Source organism: Anolis carolinensis, chromosome 4 (assembly GCF_035594765.1).
Source record: "Anolis carolinensis isolate JA03-04 chromosome 4, rAnoCar3.1.pri, whole genome shotgun sequence".
Classification (NCBI taxonomy): domain Eukaryota; kingdom Metazoa; phylum Chordata; class Lepidosauria; order Squamata; family Dactyloidae; genus Anolis; species Anolis carolinensis.
In genome coordinates, this window is record NC_085844.1 from 73438287 (window position 1) to 73459216 (window position 20930).

Sequence of the window (20930 nt, forward strand, 5' to 3'; positions counted from 1 at the left end):
TCAGCTGCCCAAGTCTGTGACTAGGGACTTCCAGATTTCGCAGTCCTGCCCCTGTCACTATTTGCGAGTCATGATAGGACTTTTGTTGGTTTTGTTTTGTTTTGTTTTGTTTGGAAGAGATCTGTGCATGAATTTATTTTATGCATAGAGATCAGTGCACAACCAATCAACATACAGTCTTCACAGAATGAGATGCACATCCAGTGGCATGATTAACCCGACGAACGGTGGCTTCTCATCTATTGTAGCCTTCTTCCACCTTCACAGTCATTGTAACATGTACCATGTTATCAACCGCCTGCTCTGACATTGAAGACTTCAGATCTGGTTCCTACCCTGCCGCCCAAGGAGACCCCTTGGGAGCACATGACTTCACGGATTCACTGGAATACACACGCCCCCTCAAAACAATGTGACAATCCACCAAGGAGGCATTTTTGTAGCACACTATAACCAGTATTATATGAAATCCTTTGGAGATTCTTTGACGTGTATCACAAAATAATATTTAGTTGGAATACTAACATGTATATATATATACACACACACACATACACACACACACACACACACTTATAACTTAAGAGCACATAATATATATTTTATCATTTCTCACACTGTTTTCCCTTAGGAAGGAATGCAAACAGCAAAACCACTATATATATCTATTATATGTGTGGAACAATTAATAAAACCTGTAAGCAGGCAGAAAATACCATAATTCAAACAGCAGCCTTACCCTTAAATTCTGTCAGTTTTCTTTCTGGGCTTCAGTTAGAAGTCATACTTTAATATGACTCTCTTCCTTTGTTATTTTAACTAACATCGATTTTGTTCTGTGTACATTATTCAAAACTCCTTGTTTCAAAATTAATACCTTATATTCACCCTACTCAGCTTTTATTTCTTTGTCTGAATTGCAGAAATGCTAGGTCTTGTATAAGCAATTATGAGGCAATCTGTGTAAGTATTTTTAATAAATAGGTTGAGGCTAGATCCCCACTGCTATAGTAGAACTGTAAGCAATCTATAATGTGAAGATGAATTGCTCACCAAGTGACCACATTTAACAGTGGAATTCCCTGCAGATGGCCATCTCTGCAAACCTTTTCATACTTTTATAGGAATGCATTAGTTCTAATACCAGTAATCAAGAGCACTGTTCAGCTGGAAAATGCTGGAAACTTTAATATTTGTTGGTCTCCTCTTGGTCTATTACTCAGCAACAGAATTGCTTAAAAACTGCATGGCTGGCACTTCAACATAAGTATAGCAATGTTCCAGTAAAAGAGTATCTGCCCTTTCTGAGAACATATCCCATTTTTGTGGTGCTCTTATGGTTAGCATTAGGAGTATAGGAAATTGTAATAATATATTTCAAAAAAAGGGAGGGAAGGATTTCAAAATGGAAGGAAAAATATTGTTTTATAATTGTATCCCACAAAGATAGAAATAATCAGTGTGCTCTTATTCCTTTTATCCCTTTTCCCTACAATAAAAAGGAATATATTCTGATAGTTGACCGTACACACATTTTACTGGGAATAAATATTCCTAAATTAACTTAAAACTTCTCCATAACATAGCATAGATAAGCATAGATACAGCAACTTTGTGTTGTAAATTTCCCTTTTATTTGCTTTTTTAATGATTCTGCAGTATTATCACATTATGATGCTCAGAATTGTTTCAGGAAAAAAGCATCAAAAGTTCCATGTTCTGAGAAACTGCCCTTTCAGTCATGGGAGGTGATTTCCAGGATGTGTGTGAGGGTATACTTTCACCAAATTTGCATTTCATCCTTTATCTTAGGTTTGAAGGGTTTTCATTCAGTTTTATGCTTATCTTTATAGAAAGAGCAATAGAATTTTCTCTAGAAATATTATCTGTTGATTGATCTGTCATCTCTGGGCTAAGCCATTATTCTGATAATGGCATGGGAGACAATCCAAAGTGGAGCAACTGCCTTATTTAAAGCCCTATTGGGCACACTTGGACAGGAGCTGATATATTAAAGTGACACAAGATACCATAAAAGCCCAAGATTTCTACAAATCTGGGGACAAAGCAAGGATGATCTATGAGTGTGTTAGAAATGTTTGAAGTTGCTATAATTCTAAAGCTTTTGACTGAGGAGATGTTGTCCTTACTTATGCTTCATATTGGATATCTGTATCTATTTCTTGCTTAATCTGTTCCCTACTTTGATCTATAGTGAGAGCAAGGCAATACGTGTTGTTGTTGACATAAATTTGATGATTCTTAATTTTGAAAATATACAAATGGACCAGATCCTAGTAATTAATAGTAACATCTTATTTATCCTCAGATTTATAGAACTGTAGTATTTCTTCATATAGTGAGAGTTTGTGCAGAGATATTGTAAAAGGCAATACAGAACACGCAAAAGGATACATCTTTTGTTTATAAATAGATTTACTTCAGGGAAGTTAATAGTCGTGTCCAGTTATTTTTGTACTTGCATTTCAAGTGGTTCAAGTACTGGAAGCACACATTGGGCGCCAGCATGTCTTGCAGCTAGTTTACAAAGCCATGAACCCATTGCCATTACATTTGTCTCTCTTGGTAGCAAATACTTTTGCAATATTGTTTATTCAATGAAAGGCTGAACTTTATGCAATTGTTCAGCTTGTGTTTTCTTCCACTGCATCCTGTCTTTTCAATACACACTGCTGAGATAATTTTGTCTGTTAATAGTGTTAAAAAGAAAAAATAAAGAAAATAATGATTTTAAGTAATTATTAATGACCATAATAGTTTTGATTTAGTGACAGCAAAAATTAGTACAATGTGGCTTTTTGTTTTAGAGCATGAGAAGATTATTAGCCCTTCTATCTAAAGAACACTTTATTTCGGGTACTCAGCAGATGTATATCCACCAGAGCTAAAATGGCTAAATTAAAACTGTTATATGGTGGTCACATCATATAATGATATGACTCATTATAAAAGTTGGTAATGCTGCCAAAATGGAGGGCAATGAGGAAAAAAGGAGGAATAGGTAGACAAACTCAATTAAGGAAACCAAGCAATGAATTTGCAATAACTAAGCAGGAGTGTTAAGAATATGGTCTCATAAACTGAAGCATACAACAACAAATATAGCCTACCTTTCAGGATCACACCCTCCCAGAGCAGCAAATGTAATAGAGGTGGCACACAGATAAGATGGCAAATTACCATACAGTAATACCTAGAATCTTTACCTGCCTAAAAAAAAGTCACCCTTCAATCTTCTCTCCACCAAGTTGTACATACCCAGTTTCTTCAACCTCATATGTTTTGTTCTCCATAACTCATCATCCTTGTCTCTCTCCTCAGAACCTGCTCCTTCTTAAAATGAAATGGCCAGAACTGAACATAGCACATCACAGGCCTAACAAATGCAGAATATAGTGGGACTATTTCTTCCTTTGATTTAGAAAGTGGACAGTAAATATCAACAGTTGAGGCCTCAGTGGGATAGTAATGTGGACAAATGTCCATTATATTTTGCTGTTAGTTTGCTCTATTTGTCCAGAAAAGTGGTACTCTGAAGATCCTGTGGCTATCTGATTTCAAGTATTTCTAAAACATGAAATAAGTGCATGCTTTAGAAGTAGTGAAAGATCACCTTTTTTCAACACCTTGACCGCCTTATTTCTGCTTTTACTGAAGAGACAAAACAAGTTGCATATGTTTGCCTCTTTCTTTGTACCAAATGTCTAGCTTTGTTTCTCCTCTATCTCTGTGCATGCACTTTGCCTTTTTGAGTTTGTTTTTCATGACTTTTTATGACTTGAGGGGGTTTTTTTGGGGGGGGGGGAATTACCATGAATATGGGCAGGGTTTTTCTATAGTTTACTACACACATTATGTTCATTTTATGAACAAAACTTGATTTGATATGAGTTTAATTTAATGTAATACACTAAATGGAAATACAGGTATTCTTTACGTACAGAAGTTTAACATTTGAATCATATAGATGTTTTTGAACAGCCAAGTATTTTCATTTGCAGTTTACATTAATGTATCTTTTGCACTAAAAAGCAGTAATTCTGTGTTTCAGATCAAGTAGGTAAATACTAAATACTGGACAATTAATTTGAAATTCCCATGGGACTTGTTTTCTGCAAGGGGCTTTGGTTTCTTGTTTTTTGCTGATTTCTTTTAGCAAATTGTTGTTATTTGCTGAGTGGGTTAGGTAATGAAATCAAAAAGACAGAGTGGTCCGTTTTTATATTGTTTTTCCTGGATTATTATGTCATTATATCACTCTTGCTCACTCGGTAGGTTGATGACATATTAGGAGAAGGCAGTGACGACAGTGATAGTGAAAAAAAGAAGGGAAGAGGAAGAAAGGAAAAGGCACCACAGAATAATAAAAAAGATCCTATTAATATAAAAACAGAAGAGAGACCCGTATCAACATCATCAAGTGAAAGAAGTTTTACCGGCAGCATACCCAGGTAAGCTCTTCAGCTTTTAAAAATAAATGGTGTCCATGTCCCTTCATTTTATTAAATTTACCAGACGCAACTTTAAAATGATCAAAGGTTTGTCAGTAATATTAATGTGTGTGAGAGCGACAGAGTCATTTGTGTACAGCTTTGAAAATAAAGAATTATTCTTTAAATCAATTTTGAAATGGGTGGTTGTACTCTGATGTTGGCAAAACTTCTCATGTGACTGCCAGCATGAGTGAGGCTAACAATTGCTGCGCAACTTCAGAGATGACACTTGATACTGAGAACTCACCAACAGAAATCTCATAAATCTATAAGTAAAGATAGCACGTGTACCTCCTAAATGATCTAGCAACTTTATACTAATGTTACTGTGGACTTCATAAGTAGGAACTATATATCTGAATATAAAATAGAAACATTTTAAATAAATCCAGTTGCAGACAACTAGTAGCTTTTGGCAAATGCCTGTGAATAGTCAATTTGAAAGAATAGACTGTAAGTGTGTAACTACTGTTGGTCCAGTGGGCAACCCCCCTCCTCCCACGCACACATACGCAGAAGATATCAGAGACCTATGTCACCCTAAAACAATGTTGAACAAAATTCTTCTAATTATTATTAAACCCTCAAAAATTCCTTTCTGCTAATTGATATTGATTTCCCTCTCTCACTTCATTTTTCTTTTCCCTGCCTAGCCATCCAGTCAAACTTTTTATTTATTTCTCTTTCATATTGTTTCTAATTTTAGTTTCTTTTCTTTTAATTTTATTTATAGAGGTCTTAATTTATTTATCAGTTAAGCTATGACTTTGGTATTGACTAACGAAATAAAAAGAATCAATTCCAATAGATTCCCTTCATGGGCTATTATTGAAACAATAGCCCATGTGATTAACAGTGTTAAAAGAGTGTTAAAAGAGTCTCTGAGTTGATGTCATTGTCCATTAATTTGATTTTCTACAAGTTCAAAAGAGGAGTCTCCGGTGGCACAGCGGGTTGAACCACTGAACTGCTGAAAAGGTCAGCAGTTCAAATCCAGGGAGCAGGGTGAGCCTAACATGCAAATGTGAATAGATCAATAGATACCACTCTGGCGGGAAGGTAACAGCGCTCCATGCAGTCATGCCGACCACATGACCTTGGAGGTGTCTACAGACAATGATGGCTCTTCGGATTAGAAATGGAGATGAACACCAACCCCCAGAGTCAGACACGACTAAACTTTATGTCGGGTAAAACCTTTACCTTTACCTTTATCCTCAAAAGAGGAGGTTATCTTTGTCTGAGGTAGAACAATAGTGTTCCTTTGTAGAAGCCACATCTACATTCTCTTCCCTGCACAATATCATAGAAATACACCATTTAATTTGTTCTCCCAGAAAAAAAACATGTTTTAAAATTTCAGTTGAAAAACAACTCCATAGTTACACATTGAAAAAACATCTTTTTTCCAGAAAGATTATTGAATATTTTTAAAAAGAAAACATACACATAATACAAATGAGATTCTCCTACACATTTCTGTGCCAATGTTTTTATCCAAAGGGGCTACATATCCTCTGAAGGACACTGCTGAGAAGATAGATGTCTTCTGTCAGAACAATTTATTAACTTCACCATGTTTGCTGTCTGTCTATTTTTCTTTCTACTGCTTGGCAGTTTTCACAGTTATTTGAGAACCTGATAGGAAAAAGCTCATGATTTTTTGATTTACTAAGCATCACACTACAATAACTCAATTTGACAAAATGTTTTATAGCACCATCCTCAGAATGAAAAATTATGTCAGGTTATTGTTCTATATACAATACTGCACCAGATTTCTTTTTGTTTCATATATATCCACAGGGTAGCCTTAAGATAATTTAATGTCCAATATTTCTTTTAAAAAATTGGGCATGAAACAAAGTTTGTGTACATTGAACCATCAGAAAGCGAAGGTCTTACTATCTCAGTCAGCTGTATGTAAATTTCAAATTTTGGATTTGGAAATTTTCAACTTATACTTAACCTGTATTATGCACTTTTTACACTTATACTACATAATATTTATGTATTAATTACATTTATACCCTTTTTGTCATAGACAGAACGCCAGCGAGTAAAACAAAACTCAGTTTATTGAGGTTACAGAACTAAAAACGCCCGTAGGAGACAAAAAACAGGGCAAACGCTTGACTTCAGTGTGATAAGTAACAAAAAACAACTCAATTTGAGCTTAAACGATTCAAAGGGATAAACCGGGTTAAACAGAAGTATAATCCGGATTAAATCAAAAGTGCTTACTTCAGCATGGCAAACAATGCAAACAAAAGAGGATCAACAGGAGTCAGAATATAAACAACAGACTGGTAGCAGATTCCTCTCTGCTACTCAGAAACAGCAGGAGAATAAACCAGGCTTGTTTATTCCTTCCTGCAGCGAACGAGAAGCGTGGTCGTAGTCAGGATTCAGTTTAAGGTTCAGCGGCCAACGATATCCAGGTCCAGGCACAGCAGTCAGGGTAACGGCAGTCAGCAGGGTCCCAATCCGGTCCAGAGGTCAATAGCCAAGCGTAGTCGTCTAGAAATCCAAAGGTCTCACCGATAGCCAGCAGTAGGGATAATCCGGAATCGAAGTCAGTCAGTCCAGCGTCAATCCAGTGCGAGTAGATATTGCCCGTCAAAAAGACAACGGAGGTCCAAGCTATCGAGATTAAACACAAGTTGCACAGAGAAAAACCCCGCACAGTTCCTCCCGCCGTCGATGCCCAGTGTCCTTGGTAAACTTACGTATCCAGTAACGAATCACACCCGTCTTCAGGAAGTTCCCAAACAAAAGCCCAAGCGTTCGTCCAGATTACCTTGCCCAACGCAATTAGACATTGGTCCCAAACCCCAATTTATCCCAGTTCAAGCTCATCATCGCTGTCAGCTGCCATCCCAATTCCAGGTGCCCCAACATCATCATCCTCATCAGAGCTTAAGCACCTTTGACTACGCCCCACAGCATCCCCAGCTGTGGATCCCGCTCCATCCCTCCAGCCAGTCCATGGGTCTGATCCTGCAACCCGCCAATCACCTCCCATGCTTTCATTGCCTGTTTCCCCAACACCCAAATCCTCCCTCACACGAGTCCATTCCATGTCGTCCTCCTCCGAGCTGGCCATCTCTTCCTCCAAACCCTCAGAAAAACCCTCAAAGAGTCCTCATCTGTCGGGTCTGTAAATAAATCCCGGAGCCGTTTTCTTTCACGCTCCTCGAAAGAGTCTGACTCTCGAGGAGTCTTATGACCCCTTCTTCTATTACCGGAGCCCGAAGGCTCAACCATAACACTTTTTTTCCTAAACCTTTTCTTTTCCAAGTCCCATTTCAGACCAACATTGTGATCACTATCATACACATGAATATATCTGAACCAGGTGAATCTGTCCTTCATTCTCTGCAGAGACGGAACCATACTTTCAGTTCCTGAACAAGGCTTCATTTAATTAGTTACTTTTTGTAGCTGGCCCTTCATATCCACTAGGGTTTGGTTCCAAAAAGTTTCCTCCACCCCTCCTGACACAAAATCCATCACTGCTGAAGTCCCATTATACAATGGCATAGTAAAATGGCATCCCATATATAAAACGTCAAAGTCAGGGTTTGCTTTTGGGATTTTTGAAAATCTTTTCATGCTATGGATGGTTGAAGCTGGGGATACAGATTCCTTGGAAAACTATGTGTTAATATAGTACACATCAGTGCAGTACTAGTTCAAACTTGACTCATATGATGGAATTATGTATTTTCTATTCTCTTGTTGAAATTACGTTGGATTTTAAGATGATGTCTATTGACCTATAATTAAACAATGATCTACATTTAGTAGTATTGTAGATTGTATAAAATTAAAATAATTTATTTTATCCAACTTTTTGGAAAATATGTTTTTGTTCTTCTACTCTCTCATTGGGATTTAATTATCATGTCTATTTTGCTTGAGAATTTGATACAACTAGATAAGAATCTGGTCATGGCTTGTTTATTTGCTTTTGAAATGAAAAATTAGACTTCAGGCTTTGCTGGCACAAATGTTGCACCAGGAAATTAAAGATACTATATATACAAGTCCATACAAGAAAGGCAAGAAACATATTATAGAAACTCCCACTGTACATTGTGGACTCTCTATGAAATCTCAATAGGTTCATATAGTTCATTTGGTAATGGAAAAGTTGCTTCCTAACTTTCCAATTTGTTTCAGTTGTGGTCACTGTATTTACTGGCCTCATTCACTCACTCATTTCTCTGTATTGTGTGAATATGTAAAGAATCTTAAATACCCTAAAGGTATCAGATCCTGTCTGATCTTGGAAATTAAATAGGGTCAGCTCTGGTTAGCATATGGAAAGGAGGCTGCCAACAAATACCTGGTGCAGTAGGCTATATTTCTCAAGAGGGAACTGGTGAAAACCCTCTTAAATTCATGGTATCACCATAAGTTGACAGGTCATTTGAAGGCCCGTACACACACATAAACACACATGTAATCAGCCTACACATTTATAATTTGAACTTTTGCAAATATGATTATTTGTGGATTTGATTAATATGTTCTCTCTCGAGGAATCTGTAGGCTTTCCAGTATGACCCTCCAGGACATAGAGATTTCTAGAGAGGAGTTCTTTCAGGTTTTTAAAAAAGTATGGGTGGGTTTTTTTTAATTTGTGGGTATCCTCTACCCCTAACCCTATGAAAGTGGAAGGCCTACTGTATAAATTGCTCTCCCATGTATAGAAAGATAGCTAGGATAATGAAAAAATATCCTGGCAGTTTAATTCTTCAAATTTTCCATAAATTGTTTCTAATCTTTCAAAAAAAATTAGTTGGTTAATTTTTTAAAACCCATGTGGGTGTGGCAATTTGGGCTAACTCACCAACGTTTTGATAGTTTTATTTTTAGATTAAGTCTAAAGTAGGTGCTGTCACAATTTAATGTGCAACCTTGTTGTTTCCAGTTGCAGTTGTTCTTGACGATGCTCTAGCTTGCCTCGCTGAGGTTCATTAAAATAGTTTTCTGGCTGATGGAGGCAGATATGTGTATAGAATTCCTGTATATATTTTAAGTATCCAACCAATTGAACTCTGGGGATTATGTAGGAATTGTAGGAAGAACAAGTACCTGAAATCTTTACAATAGAATTGCTATTTTTCCCATTCTCTAGAATTAAATTAGATATAATTATTGTCATTTGAATGCTGAGTAGGATTGAGTGGGCTTGTCAGTCTTTCATATGCTGATTCCTACCATAACCTTGATTTTAAAATTGTTAGAATTATCCCAGGCATAACAACAAGCTGTTTAGTTGTGACTGTTGTCTGAGGTATTATCAAACCACAATATACCATTCACAATCAAATGTCAGAGGTATTTTACATGATGTATTCATAATAAAAATATAACAGTCTCTGTCTTGACTTCTTTCAAATCAAGCTATTTTAGACTGCTTAGAAGTATTGGTTCACTATATAGAAAAACCAGCTGAGATAGTCACATAGTCTCCTTGAATGTAAAGCCAATCCATAACATCTGTTTCTTTAACTGTAATCCTAATGGATATAATTCATTATCAACCTCCTTTTAACATGAAAAGTTCAAACTAATGGTAGTTTGTTCAAGGCTACTGAACGAATTCAAAAGAAGCTGGAGTGGAGTTCTGTTCACTTTCTAGAAACATTTCAGTAAAGAATATAAACACTTGAAGTTGCAGTCACAAAAATGTATATGGGGATATTTATTACACTTATTGCAGGTATATGACAGTATAGTTAAGAATTACAGAAGTGTATGCCAGGAAGATTTTTCCCTATTGTTAGCAGCTTGCAGTTTTCATTTTAATTGGCACAATGGCTCCTCAGGTTAATTATATTTCAGGAAACCTCAGAAAGATATATTGTGACAATAGACATTCATTAAACTCATCCTGGACTTCTGATAAAAGTGTTTCATTTGGGGGCGATAACACAAAACCTAACAACTACAAAGCTCAACATTTCTAGAGTTCTTTTTTGCTGTTTGGAATACTAATCCAAATATAATTCTATTAAATTTGTTAAGATTGTTTTGCGTACAATTACTTAAATGTAATTACTATATTTCATCATGTAATAGTCACCACTACATAATACTTACACACCCCTTTTAGGGAAAGCAAAATCGGACTTTCGCCTTTCCTCGCATAATAGTTGCACCTTTAGTTCAGTGCCCTGGACGAGTGAACTAAGGATGTGACTGCATTGCTGTTTTCCCCTCTGCAGAGTAGCTCAACTTGTCCACATGTCATATCAAAATCCATAATTTTGTCCTTGACTTATATTTTAAGTCACCTTATACATGAATATATATGGTAATATTAAAACATTGCTGTTCAGGCATTAATTGCACTTCTCACAGTGGTGTTTGAGATGTGTGATAGCATTAATTCCTTTATAGTGATAAAGGAACTGATTTAAAAGCATAGATGCCACAGGTATGTATGCATGTTGGGGTTTTTTATTTATTTATTTATTGACATCACTTTTACCCCACCCTTCTCGCCCGTAGGGACTCAGGGCGGCTTACAACAGTCAGCAACTTACATTGCCCAAAATACAATAAACATTACAACAATACCACATTAATTAAAAACTCTATTAAACTCTATTAAAACATGAATTATAAAATTTAAAATGCATATGTAGTTTTTAAAGCATCTAACTAATTTCCTAACATGGTTATAAGTGCAGCAATTTTCAAAACGCATCAGGGGATACTGTTTTTTCCTTGGCTCTTAAAAAAAGGTTTAACTGAAACCTTATTAAACCTCCCCTAATTAATTAGTGTCACCAGTTTTAAAATACATAGCATAAAGAGAATATATATATAGAAAAGAGAGCAAGCTTTCTATTCTCACTTTCCCATTTATTCTCTGTGATTGCATAGAGTTTAGTCCTTACATATTAATTATATACAGCTTAGTACAGATAGAACTCTGAAAAGCAAATACATTGCCTGTGTTGCCATTGATTGGGAAAGCAAGCACCATGGAGAGAGGGATTTGCATTAACTCAGGATGCCATATAGTAAAGGAACTTTTAAAAACAGCTTTCAGCATATCCTGCTTTCAAGCTATTTTGAAGGTTTCGGTTTTAAGCAAATATTACCCCTTATTCAAGATTAAATGGATTCCCCATGGATGCAAATAGAACTAATAAGCCATTCTGCTATATAGCTATGTGGTGTTCCATTTTATCTAAGATACTGTGTAATGTGTGCAGCACAAATTGTGCACATTGATCCATTTGAACAAATGCCAGAAAATATTTTGCCCTCTATTTGTCACCAGTCTTGACTCTTGTTATATCATTCCACTTTTTTAGTCAGAATAACCACATGCAATTTTAAAATTGGGAATGTAAATTTTAAAACTTGCTTTTATTAATAAACCATTGACTTTATACTATATCTATGGAATGATTGCATGTGCATCAATTTTTTTCATTTCTAGTAGTTCCATGAAATAAAAATCCATCACAGAGCTTATAGCCTTTGAAAATTAATTTCAAACTAGGAAACTATTTCCAGTACCTGTCAAATTGTATCTGAAAGATCTGTGTGTTCTTTGGAGGACTTACAAATAATAAGGGGAGAGGAAATAATAAAGGAGAAAGCAAAGTGGCCAGTGATATAGCACATCTATAACTTGTATAGATGCACATAACACAACATTTTGTGCAACTTTTCTTGGAAGTTTAGCAGTTTTAAGCCTTTCAGAGAAATCAAATAGGTAATAATGTTAGGAAAGGACCCTCATATACATGCACTTAACATCTTTGGCGTGAAGAATGTGCAGAAACCCAGCCTTTGAGACAGTTGTTTTGACATGATTGGAGCAACAGCCTAGTCTTAACAAAATGCTGAAAAAATAAGGAGACCTTCATTTGATTGAAAGAATGATTCCTGGTTTCCTGTTTTGCTAGTTCTCTTCTTTTACTTGCTTTTCCTTAAGATAAGCTATCTTAAGCTTTTTTCCCCCCATAGAATCATAGAGTTGAAAGAGACCAAGAGGGCCATCTAGTACAACCCCCTGTCATGCAGAAAAAACATCATCAAAGTATCCCCGACAGATGGTCATCCATCCTCTGTTTAAAACCCTCCAAAGAAGGAGCCTCCACCACACTCCGAGGCAGTGATTTCCACTGTTGAACAGCTCTTACAGTCAGGAATTTCTTCCTAATGTTCAAGTGGACTCTCCTTTCCTGTAATTTGAACCCAGGAAAGTATAGTCTGCAAGCATTCCTTGAATCTCGCACAGTCTCTTGGAGATTCACCCACCCCTATTTTGTTTTAATTTCACTAATTTGGCCAAACTGTAGTCCAAAACCTGGTCTGAAATAATTAAAAACTATTATTATTGGCAGTTTGCAAGACAAACAGAAATAGAAAACACAAAATTGCACAAAACCTAAGCTAGAGATGTTTCATGGAATGGAAAAAGAAAAAGAAGGTAGGATAACTTGTTGGGGCTTTATTTAGGATGATTCACAAGGCAGGGTTAACTCAGTCCCGCATCAGCTAGTATTAAGAATAAAAGATGCATCACCCAGAATATGGGAAAGACTATAACAAATGCAAAGAACTACACCACTTTGCTGCATCAGCAATAAAATGCAACAGATGCAATACAGTGATCATAGGAATACAAAACGAATCAAAGTACCATGCCCTAAAGATAAGCTAATTGTGAGCAGATTTTCTTTATTAGTATGCTGCCTGATGAGGGCACCTCTGACACTTCTACTGTTTCCTTCAATAATATCATAAACATGGAAGCATTTAGATTAAATGCAGCAGAGGAGTTAATGTTCATAAAACTATTCTCTTAAAAATTCCAAGTCAAATTCCTTTCCTTAGAACACACGAATATTAATTTAAGGAAGCAAACCTTCTAATAATAGCATCTGGTAATGTGTATTACCCCAAATTACAGCTAGTGTTACCAACATTTTAAGATAAGGAAATGTAGGAATACCCTTTTAATAGATGGTTTCATCTTGAAAGGAGACACTGGGTAGTCAACATAGAGGGTAGAGCTAGGATACAAGGCAGAGGAAATGAAGAAGAGATTGTGCGTGAGAAAGGTAAAAGTGGGGCTCTGAGACTGTTAATGATGAAGATTAGCTTTACGTGTAAGTAATTGTAAGGCACTATAAATTAAACATCTGATGAGAAAATCTGGAGTAATTTTGAAACAGAATAACACAGTAGCCATCTCAAATTGAAATAATGAAGTCCCCGCAGAAAGCATTTTGATTTAAGGGTATGATTTTTCCAGAGACCCATGACCTAAATGAATTACAGGGTAAATTATGCTGTAGGAATAGTGACACATACTGCTGGCTCTTTAGACGTTGATCATTTTTATAAGCTTCTATGGCCACAAAGGTGAAAAAGCATGGTACTATGCCGCCAATCCAGTGGGCAAGGTGGCCAGGATCCATGATGGATATCTACTGGTTGAGTTTCTTTCATGAGCAGAATTGAGAGCTGGTTTTAAGTGTATTATAGTGTGTGTGTTTAAGTATTCTGTGTTTGGTAGTACTTTGGCCTAACTTTTGTTGGACATTAAGACCTAAAACCTGTTGTTAGTCCTGGCTAGATTATTAGTCCAACCAGAGTGGAGCATCTGAATGTGTTGGATTTTCCTACTTGTTGACTCACCATTCAACAGTTGACAGAATCGATCAGCATTATTTGGTACTAAACGTAGAATTCCATACTATATCTCTAGACTTCTAGTATCTATGAATAGTTGACTCATGTGCAGAAGTACTAATTCAAATGTATAAAAGGAACAGTCCAGGATCACAGCTCTCTGTAGTGGAGCATATTGATTATCCAATATAGGGCAAGATCTGACAGTAAAATGCCTTGCTATGAAATGTATAGGAAAATCTACATAAGAATTCATCACAATGTGCAAGAAAAAAATCCTTTTGGAATTAGATTCCAAACACATAATTTGCCAATCTCGAATGCACTATTTTCTTTCAATCTGTTAAATTGACAACTAGGAATACATACAGATGTTTTACACAGGAAGTAATGGGACTAGAGTAAAAGTATTTATGTAAATCCCACATTTTTTCACATATCCACATGTGGGTCGTCCCAATGGCTTTGGGGTACTGCAGACTCTATAGAAGAAGGGCTGCAGGTGATTTATATCTGCCAACAGCAGTAGAAATCTCTACTGCAGTGGTTCTCAATCTGTGAGTCCCCAGATGTTTTGGCCTTCAACTCCCAGAAATCCTAACAGCTGGTAAACTGGCTGGGATTTCTGGGAGTTGTAGGTCAAAACACCTGCTCAACCAAAACTGCTCTACTGCACCAGGCCATTACTGTTGATGCTTCAACTTGACAGGAAGGAGTGAAAACTTGTAAGAAACAGATCAAGGGAAGCTGTGGGTTCAAAGCCCTCTCCTTCCCTCCACTTTTCCCCAAGTGAACTAGAAACAACAAAGCCTGTGGGGCTTGCATAGGTGTCTCCCCACATTGTTATCAGTGGGAGAGAAGAACCTTGGCTGGGAAGAACTCCCTCCTCAAAATCCATTCTTGTTTCCAGTTTTGCTTTCTTTTTGAATGATGATACGGAAAGATGGTAGGAACAATGTTTTAATAAAGACCACTATCATTGTCTCTATTTGCAGGGGCCACAAGCGGAAACTGGTTGAAGATGACGTTGCCAGTGAATCCAGTAAAGGATCCAGCAATGAAGATGAGGGCAGCAGTTCAGAGGCAGATGAAATGGCCGCAGCATTGGAAGCTGAGCTGAATGATTTCATGTAGCCTGCATATGGGAGGGAATTCGTATTTATCTGATTTCTTTTCTTCAACCACTCTAAATTCCAGTGGGAGAACTTCCCGTCTCCTCCAAAATGTTATGTATATTTTGCAAAGCAGCATAGGAGATAACTCATTATTTTACAAAATCTGAAATAGAAGTTTTTAAGGTGTTTTACTAAAGGAATATATTCTTTTTTAAAAAGGAAAAGTATTAAAGAGGGACTTGGTGCGATATGCCAAAGACATGTTATGAGCTCTGCCGAACCTTCATATGCAAGAGAATATTGCAAAGATTTGCAGCTAAACATTTTAAAACTTTTGCCACGAAGGCTTTGTGTACCAGGCCTCATAAAGAAAGAAGATGTAAGGAATATATTGCATGGATAAAATACTGACTGGGATATGTTTTCTTCTAAAATACAAAGTTTTTTTTAAAGGAAAGAACAATTTATATTTGTATAGGAATGAGAATGCTATATGCAAGCTTTGCGAACTCTGAATTTGATCTACCTGCCACTTGCATCTAAGAGAATATATGATTATTGGCTTCCGTGTGTTTAAGTTACTTTGTGGATTAGTTGTATCCTTTAGGAAACTATTTAGATTTATTTTTTTCTGATTTATTTTTTGCAACTGCAGTTCTTTCACAGGTTTCCCTGTGCATTGTTGTACTGCTCACAAAAATTCATTTTCTGTTGTGTTTTGAAGGAATGGCTGTAAGCTAATTCTTGGTAGCATTTTATTTCTTTGAAAGAACAGATGTAAAGTTTTTGTACATTCTATTTCATATTTGATCTACAAGAAATTCTTTTTGTTTAATAAAATACATTTTGTAAGCTCTGTTCTCAGTTCATGAGTTGCAGTGCTAATCATTCCATTTTGGTTGTTTCCATAAAATGTACCTTTTTAAAGATTGTAACTACAATGAAATTAGAAACATACTTTGCAATGGGACCAAAGTGTTTTTGATGGAAATTCTCTTCAGGGCTTAGAAAACTATCGCCTCTCATGAGTTTATTAATTGAACTGTCAAGAAGTTTGATCACAGGATTCTTATTTAAGGTTATATTTTAATGTTTTTACTCCTGTGATTCAAATAGAATTTTGATGGGGAAATGACTTTGTGTTATTATCATCTTAATAGGTCGGCTAATGGATCAGTTATAAGCTTTTAAATGAAAGCTATGGTTAGGGGCCAAATTATATTTTGGCTTTGCATACTGAATCTATGGTAGTCCAGAGGGGTGTAGACCCTTTGAACTATAGCTCCCATAAACTCTCAATTGGCCAGCTGTCTAGGCTGATATCAAAAGGAGTCCAATAGTATCACGGGGTGGAGACATAGATTGTCCAGACTGGGTTTAGCAATAATCCATCAAAAATTGTATTTGCATCTGCTTGCCTTCATTCCTTGTGACCCTTTTGCCTTTCATACCTCTGTCTAAACTTAGATTGTAAGCACTTCAGGGCAGGGATCAATATGCTGCTTATGTTATCTTGTAAAGCACTGTGTATGTTGATGATACTATTTAAATAATAACAATGTTGCTTTATCAGCATGTATATAAATAATAGTTTTCCTTTGTATTTTTAAACAAATGTATGGGATCGGGTGCATAGTTCATCTGTATAGAGAAGAAACATTTGTAAAACAAGCATAGTATCTGTAGGAGAAGTACTTGACATATTTTGATTTTAGGCTTGATTTTAGGTATGCTCCACAAACTTGGTGTTTACTTTATTACTCCTGAGTACAGTAGAATCTCGCTTATCCAACATAAACAGGCTGGCAGAACGTTGGATAAGCGAAAATGTTGAATAATAAAAAGGAATTAAGGAAAAGCCTATTAAACATCAAATTACGTTGTGATTTTACAAATTAAGCACCAAAACATCATGTTTTACAACAAATTGACAGAAAAAGCAGTTCAATACACGGTAACGTTATGTAGTAATTACTGTATTTACAAATTAAGCACCCAAACATCGCAATGTATTGAAAACATTTACTTCTAAATCATGGGCTACTAAAAAAATGATTTCAAATAAAGATAGAATTGCATAAAATGAATTTACAGTAACATTGTCGGAAGTTAAATCCGTAAAAAGTTCAGTGCTTGCCGCCTAGAGAAACAGCTGTGGATCCGGATGGGAGGCAGATTACGTTGGATAATCCAGAACGTTGGCTAAGCGAAGGTTGGATAAGCGAGACTCTACTGTACTTTACAGAGGTTACAGAAGATTCAGGTACACACCAGTAAATACACCAATGACTTACATACAGTTAAATAAACTGAAAGGGAAAAGGCAAGGTAAATAAAGACTGTTCAGAAGTTCAAAGCAACTTACCATAGAAATGTTTTCCCTGTCCCTGTCATATGTATTTGCTCTTCATTTTATTTAGGTCAGTAACCACCCTGACAGAAAGAGAGAATAATTGTGTGAGCCCATTATTCTCATTCAATTATAGATTGCTACTGATTTGTCTTTTAAAATACTTATGTGTCTGTGGATTTGAGCCAACAATTGCCTCTCTATATCCCACCCCCTTTATAAATAGACATGATTATGCTCCTCCTTCCATACCAAGGTCACGAAAATCAATCTAGGTCAGGACCCAGGCCAACTTATTAATGAACTGAAAAGGAATTTTAAGTAGATTTGGAAAAGTTATGAATAACTGCATTTACAGATAAGTATCCAATCAGTCCCTTGCCCTCCAACACCTCATATTTTGCTGGAAAAGCTCAATCGATTAGAAAACCTTTCTCTGCCATTGGTTATATAGCATAAAAACTTGCATCACACTATATATTCTATGGATCCTAAATGTGCTAGAGATATATCTCATTTGATCTTGGAAGATGAGCAGAGTCAGACTAGGTTAATACTTGGATAGGAGACTGCCAAAGAATTACCAGGTGATGTAGGCTATTTTCAGAGGAAGAAACTGACAAAATCACCTCTGATCATTTCTTACCTTAAAAAACTGAAATTAATGGGATTGTTGTAAATCAACAGGAATTTTGAAGGCACATATTCACATAAAGTCTATACCAATGCTGAAAGGGGTATTTCGCACAATCACTGTTAAATGAGTAACCATGTCTTGGAGTAAAAAAGTATCTATCCCTGGATTGCCTAATACTGTTGCTGTGATGTAATAATTTTCCTATCTGTAGCATGGTGACTCAACATATACACGGAGGAGAAGCTAGTGTGGAACATTAGGTTTACATTGTGGTGGGATGTGGCAGGTGTTTTCTATATCTTCCAATACATTGTGGTCTTGATCAGTCACCAAATGTTACAATATGGTAATATATAAAATCTTCCCTTCTTCCTCACAGTTGCTCAATAAAATAAATGTATTTAAAAGATAAACAATTAGCAAAAAGCTGCAGTTGAATTAACAAGATTACTGAACAAAGGTAAAAGAAACTATAAAAATAATGAACAAAATATAATTCAAGGGAAGAAGTAATTAAGATTTAAGGGGAAATGTGAAGTTTCAAGACACTAACTATAAAATTTAGTTGGTTGTTTTAGCACTTCACTGATAGATCTTTTTAAATTACATATCTTGGCATGACCTACATTAAACTATGTGCTGCCAAACTTAGTTATTTCACTGAATTCTGTGCCTTGCAGACCTGTGATGTAGTCTGAACTACGGATGTGCAGAACAGGAATTTGAGTTAGAAATCAAATAAGTCAGTTATCAAAATAATACTTCCTCTTAGATAATTTGTGTAGGGTAGGAGGCACTCAAATACTTTGTTTTATTCAGTAAGAGAGATTTAAAAGTTATTTCAGGAATATCTATCCAGAGCCTTCATATTCCTGGGAAACTTCAAACCTTTTGTGATTATTTCTCAGGAAAAGGGGAATTATTTGTTCAAAGTAGTAAGATGATGCCCTGAAATTTAAAAAATATACGTATGTACCCATCAAGGCTCTCTGGTGATGGAGCTTGTCTTTCACAGTATTATAGGTATTGTCATAATTCAGTCACAAAATGGCACTGTACTTAGGATGTAGCTGGAAGTTTTCTCCAGCTGTTCTTTTCTTGGAAAAAAATAAAATACGTGTCTAAAGTCATTACTGGATCCTCCAGGTTTTCCGTGACAATAAGACATTCTACCATGACAAAGAAGTAGACCATTGGCACAGCAGATATATCGAACTATATATCAACTATACTGAAGGAAATTCAGAGAGTTAGGTAGGTAAAGACTTCCAACCTAGCTAGAAAAACAAAGTATAAGAGGAGATGCTGAGCCATCCATATATGATGATAGCAGTCAGGCCCTATTAGTCTGACTCCTCTTAGGATGGTCATTCTCCTTGACTTTTCTTCAGTAAACTGCTTGCTAATTCTATACCTCATCCACTGCAAAGGAAGCTACAGTTGTCTTCCTTTTGGGTGCTGATCAAAGTTCCATTTGATCTTCCACTTACAGAAGATGTGCAATAGCTAAAAAATGTATTCTTTGACATTTATGTTAGTTGTTTGCCTATGTCTAATGGAAATTTGCGACATCTAATATTTGTATCCACATACTTGTTTCTAAGTTCAATTTAATTTAATGTCTGAAACCATCTTTGACACTGTTGGGTCAACATACTTTAAAATGATCCTAATCTGGCAGGACACTTCAAGAGGTTTCAGAGGAAAGACCTGAATATGACCTGTTCTTGTTCCTTTTTAGGGGAGCAGGTCCATGGCTGATAGAGTCTGGAAGATAGTTGAAAGGTAACATGTTAAAGGTTTGGACACGACTGTGTTCACATACAAAATGGAGGTAATATTTCTAACAGTGCTTATTCATGTATTTTTAATGTCAATGAGGCTGGAATAAAATAGCATTAGTACAAATATAAACATCTGCAAATGAATGTACTTCGGGAGACTACTCAACAGTTTGGTGTGCAATTGAATAGGGATGGGAGTCTGATACTGCTTCAGGTCTTCACTCCCTGCTCAGAATCAGCCTGCCTCCTGAGCTTCCTTGGCAAGAGACCTGCATTCTCAACCCTTTGGCTTCCAGATGCATTGAACTGCAACTGATGAGAAATATTGTGCCGTATCCTTTTCATAGTCTCTTTTTGATCAGGTGCAGGGAGCTACTCGTAATCCCTTGGTGCTTTGTGCAAACATCCCTCCATGGCAGCTATCAAACCTCAGTAGGGGCCACGGCTATAGTTCCTTACTGTTGGTTAGCAGAGAAAGAAATGCAATTCAGAAATGAAGGCAAGACAGCTCTGAGCTCCTATGGGAAGGATGAACTCTGTTTGTGAGGACATTCTTGCTTCTCCGCTCTCTGAGCTGAGTCCAGCTGCTGCTTCACCTTAGTTGTTTCATCCTACCTCCGCTACCTTCCTGAAAGGAGCAGCGGAGGTCCCCCTGGAAAGTTACTAACTGCTGGGATGGGGAAAGGGCATGGAAGTGCACAAGCAAGCCATTTCAATCTGCAGCTCAGTGTAGGATCTTAGTCTGATATATCTGAAAGACGTCTAGTTGGGCCAGGCTGCATTATCTCGCTTATCTACCAGAGTGCAGATGGTTAATGCTCAATATGCAGTTGTTTTTCAAACCATCTTTGTGCT

General features: G+C 36.5%; 1 protein-coding gene across 1 annotated transcript in view; it reads left to right on the forward strand.

Annotated features, from left to right (window-relative positions):
- Positions 1 to 16168, forward strand: part of ctdp1 (CTD phosphatase subunit 1) — a 47524-nt gene extending 31356 nt beyond the window's left edge. Inside the window, exons 12-13 of the mRNA XM_003219764.4 lie at positions 4297 to 4472; positions 15185 to 16168. Coding sequence (XP_003219812.2) covers positions 4297 to 4472; positions 15185 to 15323 — 315 coding nt within the window. The 3' untranslated portion in view covers positions 15324 to 16168. The remainder of the gene's footprint in view (positions 1 to 4296; positions 4473 to 15184) is intronic.
- Positions 16169 to 20930: the final 4762 nt, after the last annotated feature.